General features: G+C 45.7%; 1 protein-coding gene across 3 annotated transcripts in view; it reads left to right on the plus strand.

Moving 5' to 3' along the window:
• Positions 1-3,807: 3,807 nt before the first annotated feature.
• The window catches only part of sorcs3 (sortilin related VPS10 domain containing receptor 3), a 211,801-nt gene continuing 203,046 nt past the window's right edge, over positions 3,808-12,562 (plus strand). For all 3 annotated transcript variants that reach the window (XM_042105498.1, XM_042105500.1, XM_042105497.1), the window contains exon 1: positions 3,808-4,530. In XM_042105498.1, coding sequence (XP_041961432.1) covers positions 3,811-4,530 — 720 coding nt within the window. In that variant the 5' untranslated portion in view covers positions 3,808-3,810. The remainder of the gene's footprint in view (positions 4,531-12,562) is intronic.

Below are 12,562 nucleotides of genomic sequence, written 5' to 3' on the forward strand. Positions count from 1 at the left end.
AAACCTGCACACTGTTGCTTTGAGTGCTGGCGAGTTGCAAGAAGAGTTTACAAATCAAACTAATATGGACTAAATACACACTGCCTCTACCCCATGTGTGTGTGATTGGTTTAGATGATATTCAACAAGCTCAGTGCTGTATGGTGTCAATTTCATTTTCTGTAACTCACTGCACTCCTCACTGCTTCACTTCATCAAGCAGTGGAACATCTATTTGAATATGCAGAGCATTTTTTTAGTGAAATGTGGTTCACTCACACAGGCCATCATTCAATCAAGCACGTTCTTCCCATGGCATTTGCTGGAGGTGAGAGTCACAGAATTAACATAGCAAAAGTGCTTTGTATTTCTTCAATAATTCTAGACCAACTGCAGTCCTAGATTTAATTGACTTCTACAATATAATTCTCACAAAGGAAACAAATATAGAGATTGAGCAATTGAGATGTTGTGTCAAACTAGATGTTGTTTTGAAAAATAACAAGTTAATCAAGTAAAGTTAATGCAACAGATGTTTCAATTAATGCCTTTGGACCTACTGACATTATGTATTAATTCATAATTCATAATTCAATACAGATTATTTCCCCCTGTCAAATATGAATAAATACCTTTCCTCATGCTGTAAAAATGCCACCTCAAAAGTCACCTCAATTGGCCTCAGCCGTGGCGCAACTGGCTGGGGCACCTGCACCATATGCCGGCGACCCTGGTTCGATTCACGCCCCCGGGGTCCTTTCTGGACCCCGACTCTCTCTCCCACTCACTTCCTGTCACTCTCCACTATCCTGTCACATTAAAGGCATAAAAAATACCCCTCCCCCCAAAAAAAAAAAAAAAAAAAAAAAAAGTCACCTCAATTGTAAAAACTGTGTTGGTCTAGCACACTTCCAAGGGGCCTTCTTTAAGACAATCAATTTGTTTGATGCTCCAGTCTTCCGATCTGTGTTAGGAAACAACCAAATAAACAGGTAACTTATGTCAACTTTTATATCATCATTTATTTGCAGTATCGTAAATGTAACGCATTTGTCAGGTCGGCCTATAGTTCAAAACATGCATGCTAATTTACATAATTTATAATACATGAACACATATGCTGTCAACATTCTCTGGCACCTGTTCATTAATCATGTAACCAGGCCATTAAGTAATTACCTGACGGCTGCATCATGAATTGTATGGAAACATCTTATAAATATGGTGCTGAAAATCAAAGCACCAAGTGTTTCATCACTGGCCACATACCTGACAGGAATGAAAATAGGTTAAAAATAATAATAATAATAATAATAATAACAAAAAAATCACAAATTAAGATTCGTTGCAGCATGGCTTAGATTGTCCATGAGCAGTGGCATTTGCATTTATCAACAATCATCTCCAACTGAAATGTTAATGATGTTCATAATGGGCAACACTTAAAAGCTCTTGATGCTTTCTGCCAGCGGTAGACGGAAATTTCATTTCACATTTATGATTGCTTAGTTTGTGCCGACTGACGCTTCATATGACATCCAGAAACCTCGCGCCAGTTGCAGTTGTTTGTGGCCTGACCTAACGGAGAAAACTTGTCAGCTGCATCGTTAACCTGTGCTCTCTACGCCTCCAGTATATCATGACCGCTTTATTCAGCTAAGGCTGTGTGCCGAGGTTACCTCTGCACCCATCCATTAAACTTAAACAGAGCTCCCGCTAGTAGCCCACAAACCTCATTTTGAGCTCCGCGGTTTCCCACAAGGCTACACCGGCTTACCCCCGCGGAGAGAGTGCCACAAATTCCCCTCCCCGCACCGGCTTCGACTGTCAAGCTCGAGTCGCATGCAAAATTAATTTAAGTAATGACGAAAAGGTCGAGCCGTCGACCCCCATCAATTACTGTGGGAATAATAGCTACACAATATTGGATCACCTGCACTCGCTTTGCTGTCGGTGGTTAAGCGAGGAAGGGACTTGATTTGGGGAAGCGACACTGTAGAGAGAACGGGCGGATCCAACCGCAGCAGGGGGTCAACAGTCTTCTTAGAGGACTTTTGTTCTAGCTCCTCTTGATGAATATTGAGGTTACAGTCAAAAACATTTATGGCTCAGACGACGATGCCATCCGTCAGCGCGAATATTTGATGGATGGCATTGTTGCAGAAAAGAGATTTAAACATGGGGTCGTTAAAAAAAATAATTAAAAGTGCACCAGGCCATAAATAACGCAATATTTTGATATTAGTTTGGCATACAATGTGATCCATCAGTGGATAAATCACTGTCGACTTGACTGTTTTTCTCTTCCACTTTTTTGAGTACTGCAGAGATTGCCCGGGCTAACAGTGAGACTGAGATAGAAATACCAGCTGCTAGAATTCAATTCCCCCAAACATTTCAATCACTTCGGGCTGGCCGTAATGGGCAACCCGCCGCAGCCTGTAGGGGAAGCTGTCTAGACCGCGGCAGACCGCAGAGAAATCTATTCCTCCGCTAATTTGAACGGGTCTGTAAATCATAGCCTCTAAGTCCACTGCAATAATCAATACTATCTTACCCTGTTTTTCCTTGACAGAGTAGGCCACAAACCTGTGGATCCACTGACAGTCTGCCCTAAATAACAGCCTCGGTCTAAAGTTGTTCAGACGACCAAGATCAAGTGGGTAGCCCTGGGCTATGGGGCATTACGCAAATTAAACCAAAGAGCCCAGAATGGCACGACGCCATGTCAATGTGTAAAGGTGATCTGGGCGTGGCCTGCTTGGGGTTGTGGTGTCCGTACCAAATTCATCCCGGGAGTTCCATTTGGCACTTGACCTACAATGTTTCAACTGAATACTTGTGTTGTTATCTTTTATTTTACCAACTACATTGGTCTGATATGTGTCATTCGATATTGGCCAAGGCATGTCGGTTAATGAGCGTCGAAAACGAATGGCAGTTTCAATATGAAACCACTGATGCCACTGTCATATTTAATGACATGGGCATCAGAACTCGCACTTTGCATCGGACCCCACCCCCCTCCCTCCCCCAGACAGTGCGCACAGAATTTTGTGGGCTTGTTCCACTGCCTGTCGTCAGATGTATCTAACTGTCTCGCGGCTGCCCCTGTCTTCAGTGCAGCAGCATGTCGACTCTGCTCGTGCCACCTGAGCAGCGGGCCATAGCTGTGTCACTAGCACACGCGCATCCTCAGAGCTGACGTTCAGTAGCTACCCTCGCGCTCCGACGATCAAAGGCCAGATGCGCCACACAACTAGTGTTCAGGCTATTAAAACGCACTGGAATTAGACTGAACTTTAGAGCCTGGCATTTCACATTTGCTTGTAACTTGTGCGTCCGTTAGACGAATATAAAAGTAACTCTGTGCTTAGACTTTTTGTTTAATCTGCAAGCTGTATTCTTCACCTGGCAGTATTCTGACCAATCACTAGAAATATGCAGTAATATTTTATCCGTTTAGGCTATTACTTTACTGACAACAACTGCAAGTAGTTATTTTTGCCATTGCGTTAACAGTGCACTGAAATGAGGCATTATGTTTTATAATAAACAGAAGTCAACGCTCCCACGCGGGTCCTCCCATATCTCTCCCTCTCCATCTCTCCTTTTCTATCCCTCTCTCACTCTCCGGACGCAGCTTGGCTTGGATTCAGCTCCTCCCCTATGTGGTGGCTTACTTGAACAGATCCCTGAACGTGCACAGTTTAGCTGAAGAGCACTTTTGTAAAAACCCAGACGATCGGGCCGCAGTAACAATTTCACCACTTCGCGTGAGGGACTTGCCTGGTCCTTGAAGGGGAAATATTCCCTTTTTCGCTGCCAGCTATGGAGACGGGTTCTGGTTTGTTACACGTCTTCAATTTAATTTTATCTGTATGTTTTATCATATCCGCTAATATTATAATAACGACCCGGGCAGATATATCTTGTGAATCTTGCCCGTCGCCGTTGCGAGTTAACCGAAAGGATGTACATCTGGATATGCGCACCGTTCCGGCAGGGACTGGGAATCCTCCGACACATGCCGGACCGGAGCCGAGAGTTTTTGACAAAAATATTGGAGTATTCGCCGAACAAACTGGCACTAGTCCTGTGGATGTAGCTACATTTCAGAAAGATTTTGAACGATACGGAGACAACACGAAAGTCTCCTCGGAAGCTTCAGTTCTGGGTACTAAAAGCGAAGAATTTGATTTGGGAATGCCGAATATCTCCGATGGAGGATCCGAATTTCACAAAGTGGAGAAAGGGGATGCGACATTTTTTAGGGCCAAACGAAGCGAACCGGAGCCCTTTGAATTCACTGAAGGCGCGTGGACCAGCGAAGGCGACCGAATGTTCAGTGACTCATCGACCAAAAGGAAGATCCCCGGCCCGCTTTTGGACGAGCAAAAACGGAGGTCCGAACCCCGGTGGAACAGGGATGAAGCTAAAGTAACCAACACCAAGCAAGACGAGCCGAAACTAACAAGCAGCACTTTTGCTCTAACTGGAGACTCTGCCCACAACCACGCTGTCGTGTATTGGTCTGGGCAAAATAGCAGCGTAAGTCATACTATTTCTTTACTTTCACATGGGTGTGAATTTAACACGGCAGGGCGCTCTTTCAGTGTAATTTAATGACAATTTTATCCGAGCTTGTCACTAGCTCTGGTCTGTGAAACGCTTACTGGATGATTCGCCGCGTCTGTGATTTCATTCCAATAGTAACAGGTGCATTCAGTGGCGCTCCGCGTTCTGGCCAATAAAGCCATGGAAGTAGATAGGCTAGGCAGCTCGCAGTCTAGTCCATCTGGGAGCGCTTTAGATTTGTCTCCCAAATTCACTCGAAAAGGGAGATCCTTAAATGATGTGCACAGTGGTGCCAAGCGACTACCATTTTTTACACTGTGTTTGTAGGATGCCACGCTCTGCAGCCGGCAACATGAATATCTATTTCTAAAGTAAGACCAGTTGTCAAGTAGAACTAATGTTCGATACGTGTCTGATTATTTTGTCAGATTTAATTTCATAGTCGCAGTTTAACAACCCTCTGCAAATGTTGTACTAAATACATGCTCACTGCATTCAGTTTATGAACGCGTATTGCTTTATTAAACAACTAAAGGGTTGTCGTGGAGTTTGGGGAAACGAGTGCTACTTTTCCCCGAATCATTATTATGAGATTACATCAGTTTTTCAATACATCAGTTATTGGTCAATTTGCCGAGGTCTAAGGAGCAACGTGTAGAATGTTTAGGGGTAAATACCCCCTACCCCTCTCAAATAAGTCGCTCCTAACAGCAGCAGCGCAAGCTACGGCTGCACTTACACACATGCTCCAAAAGGTGGTGTACAGTAGGCGCATATACGGGAGTATGTATCATTGAGTAATGAACTCTTCTGCGGTTTCTGTGCGTCTGCTCCGGGCGAGAGGGATTAAACGTGCTTTCTCTACAAGAATAGGACCGCATCAGTGCCATCCGAGGACAATTTTGTGAGAGAAAGTGCCAAGCTTGTTGATGCGCCGTGCACTAGTCTGGGATAAATTAATGATCACACACGAAAGGGTTCATTGTTTATAATTAAAGTGATGACAGTGTTATTTGCCACATTAAGAATAGTGTAAATTGTGTAAAATGTGGGAAAACTCCCCTCTTTGGTTTGATTTGTTATATGAAGGAACTGCTGTTGCTGCTGGATTTTTAACAAACCCTGCTGACAAGAGCAATCTGAACAAGGTGTCTATCCCGGAGGCGTTTGGTATTCCAGAGCCTCATTCACAATGTCATGATTCTTCCTCTGTCTCTCCTAGTATCACAATGTGAGCCGTATAAATTCACACCTGATTGTCTATTTTAGCAGAGGAGGGGAGGGAGCAACATTGAGAGCACTGGTTTGATCTTTATGTGGTCTTTTTGATCCCTTTTGGCGTATAAAAACAAGAAAACCCCCAGCTTCTTTCCTGCTGGTCCATGGCATGAAAGTCTCATGCATATGGCAGAAAAAAAAATGACACAATTAACCATACTCCCCACTCAACATAAAAAAGCCAGCAAGCCCTCACCACATCATTTACATGGCTAATTTGATGTTGTCGTGAGGCGTTGTGTCTTAGTAGTGCTGTTTTTGGAAGGGCGGGGTGTGTGTGTGTGGCGGCGGGTGGGGGGGAGTGGAAGAAACAAATGGTTAGCACAGTCCTTGTCTGAACAGATTAGTCCGAGCTGGATGAACTTGTTCTCTCTTTTTCTCCAACCCCTACTTCCATGACTGCCACAGTAGTTTCCAGCGTGAGGTTATTGTCTGTGCAGCTGCCTACGTGTCCATGGGCAGCCCCTGGACAGCAGTGAGCCTTCAGTAAACATGGCAGAGACGGACATTCGTGTTGAGATATTTTGCCCCTTGGCTGAGGGCTGGATGGACTATGCGGCCTACAACCGTCTTACCCAGAGTACCCTCAAAGCCCCCCCCCCCCCCCAACACACAACACGCACACACACACCGCCCTCCCTGTCCTGGTTACCCAGTGTCATCGTTTGGAGGCTTTTGCTTCTGATTTCTTTTATGGGTTGAATGAATGGATGGCTGAAGGACCCTGTTCCAATGAAAAGAGGACAGTGTGGATCTGGATCATGGCAGGGGCTGTGTGTGTGTATGTGTGTGTGTGTGTGTGTGTGTGTGTGTGTGTGTATGTGTGTTTGTATGTTTGTGTGTGTGTGTGTGTGTGTGTGTGGAGGGGGTGGGGGTGTTGGGTTGGTGACAGGACAAGGTTTCTCGTTGTGCCCTGGCATGTAGTAGCCAGTGCTAATTGGGAGCCACTGTGTGTCCTCCATCCAGAATGACCAGTGTGGAATGTCCCCCTGAGCTGCTGCCTGGCTGTGTCTGGGTGTGAGTGTGTGAACATGCAAGTGCATCTCTCTCTCTCTCTCTCTCTCTCTCTCTCTCTCTCTCCCTCTCTCTCTCATTCTCTCTCTCTCCCTCTCTGTAGTATGCTCTGTGTGATGCCTTACTGACCTTTTCCCTGTTGTGTTAAGCCAACTGACAGGCCTTTCCCCCACTCCTCTCTCTTCTTTTTTTGTGTTCTTCCATTTTGTTCTTTACATTCTTCTCTTCCCTTCCCATCCACTCTCTTCTCTTCTCTTCTCTTCTCTTCTCTTCCCTTCTCTCCTCTTCTCTCCTCTTCTCTTCTCTTCTCTTCTCTTCCCTTCTCTTCTCTTCTCTTCCCTTCTCTCCTCTTCTCTCCTCTTCTCTTCTCTTCTCTTCTCTTCCCTTCTCTCCTCTTCTCTTCCCTTCTCTCCTCTTCCCTTCTCTCCTCTTCCCTTCTGTTCTTTTCTCTTCTCTTTTTTTTATCTTCTATTCTCTTCTCTCCTCTTTTCCATTCTCTCCTCTCTTCTCATCTCTTCTCCTTTCTTCTCATCTCTTCTCTTCTCTCCTCTTTTCTCTTTGCTCCTCTCCTTTCTTCTCATCTCTTCTCTTCTCTCCTCTTTTCTCTTTGCTCCTCTCCTTTCTTCTCATCTCTTCTCTTCTCTCCTCTTTTCTCTTTGCTCCTCTCCTCTCTTCTCCTCTCTTCTCATCTCTTCTCTTCTCCAATCTATCAGAGATTAATGTGAATCCCGCCATGTCTTCTTTGTGCCTCTTTGCCTGGGTTTTGTTGTCTGTGTGTGTTACTTGTAGCGTTCCCCCGGGCACACTGCTGACGTTTATCTAAGCTGTTTATGAGTAATACCCCTTGTATCAGGAGGCATTATCACATATCCTATTTTCAGTCATATCTCTGGCATCGCACTGGATTTCAAACCCCCAGGTGTTTCAGCTTGTACACCATGTGAATATTTCCATATTTATGACTTTATGGGAGGGCTGTGTGTGTGTGTGTGTGTGTGTGTGTGTGTGTGTGTGTGCGTGCGTGTGTGTATTTGTGGTATCTGATTCTTTCCGGGCCTGATCAATGGCGTTTTCCATGTTTTGATGTTTTTTATTTATGGAGCTCCATGGGCTCAACGTTCTTTTGAAGTAGCTCGCTCAATGAAAGAGAAATCACATTTTCCAATTTGCATGAAGGCACCATGGCTGGTCGAGTGTGTTTTAATGCCAACTTCACAGAGGAACGTGTGTGTGTGTGTGTGTGTGTGTGTGTGTGTCCTCTGTGTATGGTGTTCAGGGTATCCCGCAGAAAATTTGTTAGTTAAGGTGGTAGGGTGGGGTTTGCCGTCAGACCGGGGGTGGGGGCGTGGGCGTAGTGCGATAGACTACAGACTCTGTGCTACATTTAATAGGGCTAACGAATCACCAAACTCACGATTCAGTATCTATCAAAATTGTTGACCTACAGTTCGATACTGTACCTTGAAAACCTCCTTTTGGAAAAAAATAATTTTATTAATTTGGATCACTAAATTAGAATATTTGAAACCTGTATTAAACTGTACTGACTTGAACACTGAATATAGGCTACATTTACACATACAAATTGTATAGGCCTATAGCCTAATATATTAATACAGTTGTATCATTTGATATATAAACTACTGATACAAAATGAGAAAATACTGAATTTATGATATTCATGACAGCACACATTATACAGGTTATAGTCTGGGTACTAGCTAGTGGTCTTCTATGTGTTCTTGCTTTCACGATTGTGAATGTTTTATTTGGATTAAATGTGCATGCTGAGTGGCCTGTCCATTGAGTGTGTGCGCGGGGCAAGGAGATGGGGTTTAATGTAGGCTACCTTTATACTGTTTGGTAAAGTTGCAGGCATAGCTCTATAATGAAAGCTACTTGAGTTATGAAATTATGATTTAGCCTATTTTTGTTTTGGACAACTAGGTGTACCGGCAGTTAAGGCGGGAGACGTGTGTTGCTTAGGCGGCTGCCTAAGCTGCAGCGCGCTGCGGGAAACACTGTTCATTCATGCACAGGCCTTTAGCTGTACATAAATGGGTTTCAAACTCAGACTGAGCAAAAACCAATTCCATCAAATCGACAGGTTTATTCAGGAGCACAGCTGGATTGACTGTTAAACTATCAAATAAAGAAATCAACATGCCTTTTCTTCAGAATCTCAAGACTCCATCTTTAAAGGGAACACATGTTCTGGCAACATGCAGTGGCAAGACAACAGCAGGCTCCCATCCAGGGTGTGGTTTCAGCCAACTGTCAGTCCTCTAGCAAGACCTAGTGCCAGCTAATATAACCGAAGTCTATATTTGAATGCTCCACATTTACATTTAGTCGCCGAGTGCTGTCGCTACGAGAAAAAAACAACAAAATAAAACGGTTCTACCAAGCTCGAGTTGCTGCAGCTACAGTGCTACACTCTGGACTCATGAACACGGGGGCTCATGAACATGGCCCCGGAGTGCAGCACTGTAGCTGCCTGGCATAGCGTTAGTTAAGCTAATCCTTCTCTTGCCATTAGAGGATAATAGGGCTGCCGGTGCTTGTACTGAGTTTTTGTGGAGCTTAATGCCAGTTAACCTCCCAGCTGACCCTGGCACCTGTTTACAGCTGAGTGGACAGACCATGCGGACGGAGAGCCTTGTCCAAGGACACAATAATGTGCGCTCTGGAGTGGCTACATTGAGATTCAGACCAGCGACCATTTTGGCATTTTGACAGTCCGACCCATTAGAGACCACTGAGCTACATTCTCTGAAACAGTGCATACTGCAAATCCACTCCCTTTTCTCACTCTTATCCTTTTTCTTCTGTCAGCGACCGACGTGTGCTCCTCCACAGGTACCGGGGGCCGTGACCTTGGTGCTGTTAACACCTGGCTTGGTGCTGTTCGCGCCTTGCTTCACCAACTGAGCCAGAGTAACACATTTGTTAGACATTGTTTACGAACACCTGTCCTCAACGGAGGCTTCACAGGACGCCCTCTATCTCCCCAGGAAGTATTGATGCAAGTGGTTGCGATGAGACCTAACCAGAGGGGTCAAATCCTTTATATGAATGCTAATGCAGATGAACTGGACCACACTGCCCCTTGCATCCTTCACTGTGAAGAAACACAGAGGGAGTGTGTGTGTGTGTGTGTGTGTGAGAGAGAGAGAGAGAGAGAGAGAGAGAGAGAAAGCTGTCTCCTTCACTATGGAGATAGATAGAGAGATAACTGCCCCACTCCACTATGGGGCGAGAGCGCAAGACAGATAGAACCTGCCCCCTCCCTTCACTATGGAGAAAGAGAGAGAGAGATTTAACTGCCCCTCATTTACTATGGAGAAAGAGAGAGAAAGAGAGATAGAACTGCCCCTCCTTCACTATGAAGAAAGAGAGAGAGAGAGAGAGATAACTGCCCCTCCTTCACTATGGAGAGAGAGAGCGATAGAGAGAGATAGAACTGCCTCTCCTTCCCTATGGAGAGAGAGAGAGAGAGATGAATGGAGAGAGGGGGAAGTGACAGCAGCATTAGCGGACTATTCCTGTCCCGTGGTGGATGTTCCTGATAATGTTTGGAAGGCCAATGGAGATGTGTTCTTGTTCTGCCCATTGCTATCACAAAACTCCAGGCTCTTTACTGCAATTTTAGCAATGCTAATGGCCTCCAAAGCCAAGCACCCTCCCCCTCTCCCCCCTTTTTGTTTATCTAGCATGGTATAGCTGCTAGAGAGAGAGAGAGAGAGGAGAGAGAGAGAGAGAGAGAGAGAGAGAGAGAGAGAGAGAGAGAGAGAGAGAGCAAAAGGAGAAAGAGAGAGAAAAAAGAGAGAAAGAAAAAGTGAGTGAGTGGATGTCATAAATTATTTACTCATCCACGGGGGCTTGCTTCCCCACCCTTAGCCTAATTAGTGTTTACAAATTTGTTTTCCCAGGCCCTTGTTCTCCGGCGAGGAAGTGGCACTCTGTGGCAGCACGCCACGCAGTGCGTCGGAGAATTTATCTTCACTTGCCCCCGGTGCTCAACTCTTGGCCGCCATGCCAAGATGGCGCCGGTCTGCCAAAGGCTCTCGCTTTCCCCTTTTTTTTACTGAGTCCTGAACTCTTCTTTCTTCTCCTCTCCCCTCTCTCTCTCTCCCTCTCTCCTCTCTCTCTCTCCCTCTCCCTCTCCCTCTCTCTGTCAGTCTGTCTGTCAGATGGCTGTCTCAGTGGTTGTCTTTAGTGGCAGTGGATGGCGGTGGGTTTTCACTGTAGATCCAAGTTGAAAAGCGAGCAACAGTGTGTGTGAGTGTGTGTGTGTGTGTGTGGGGGGGGGGGGGGTTGTACATTGTTCACCCGAATCTGTCGCTCAGCAGTGAGAGAAAAAGAAAGAGAGAGAGAAGGACCATTTATTGAATGAGGGGACCCTTTGAAAGTTAGTACCCTCTCAATCTCAGGCTCTCATTACTGCTTATTATTTTGTTGAAGTGCCATTGCTGTTGAGCTAAGCGTGGGAGGGTGTGTGAGTGTGTGTGTGTGAGAGAGAGAGAGAGGGAGAGAGAGAGAGAGAATGGGAGAGAGAGAATGGGAGTGAGAGAAAGAGAGAGATGGGGAGAGAGAGAGAAAGAGAAAGAGAGAGAACCAAGCCTGGGGGACTGAAGTGCAATCATACGCTTGGGCACTGATCCTACTCCAAGTACAAGGGTGTCGACCAAATCACGCGATCCGGCACCGCGTTAATTAGACTGATATAACGGAGTGTCAAACGTGATTTAGTTTCATCTCCATTTGCGTTATAAGCGTCCCCCTGCTTTCTCCCTTTAGGCGGAGGCGGAGGTCCCCGTCGGTAATATAGCCATGTAATGTGACAGTTCGCATTCCGCCGCAGTCGATCGGCGCGTGGTGCGGCATTTACGGTAATAAGAGAGTGGAAGGAAACTGCACTCACAGGTGGCCCGGTGGGACAGTTCAGTGCAGCTGTGTAGGTCTTTACCACTGCCTTCAGGGAAGTGTGTGTGTGTGTGTGTGTGTGTGTGTGTGAGGGTCAATCTTAAGTGAGGTTGGTCATTATGTCTGCTTCGTACACACACACACACACACAGACACATACACACACACAGGGAGATGGAGCGGGTTGAGACTGACTCCACAGTACTAGTGACAGAGAGTGTCATGCATGAAAGGTTGATGCAGAATAATGCACTAGCTGATGCAGACTAATGTTGACACATCCTACCCCAGGACCTGCACTCAATTAACACATTGTCTAATTGAAACGATCTGGCAGTTTATCTATGAAAGAAGGCCTTATAAAGCCATAAAACTGAGACTCGCTGCATTAACTTCGCCATCAGAGCCACACTTTTTATTTCCCATTTAGATTTTTACGATGATAACTCTCTTAAACGCCCACATTACGGAAACGAATTGTGTAAGCATCTTTTCGCCTCCGCGCGGGCCTAGATGCGGTTGATAGACGGCCGATGCAGTGTTTCCAGTGGAGGCTTGAACCACGACTTTGAACTTCGCCACATCTCTCCATCTTCTCCCCCCCAGCAAAAGAGACAAGCGGCAACAGCCACCAGAGGAAAAGAGAGCGTTAAATAAATTATACTGGAAATACGGGAGCCTATTTTCTCACAGTCTGATATTTACCCATCGGTAAATGCGATGAGTTGCATAGGGTGGGGGGGGGGGGGGGGCAGGAAGGCAGATGAAAAGTATTTATACGTTTCTG

This window comes from Alosa sapidissima, chromosome 9, assembly GCF_018492685.1.
Source record: "Alosa sapidissima isolate fAloSap1 chromosome 9, fAloSap1.pri, whole genome shotgun sequence".
Classification (NCBI taxonomy): Eukaryota; Metazoa; Chordata; class Actinopteri; order Clupeiformes; family Clupeidae; genus Alosa; species Alosa sapidissima.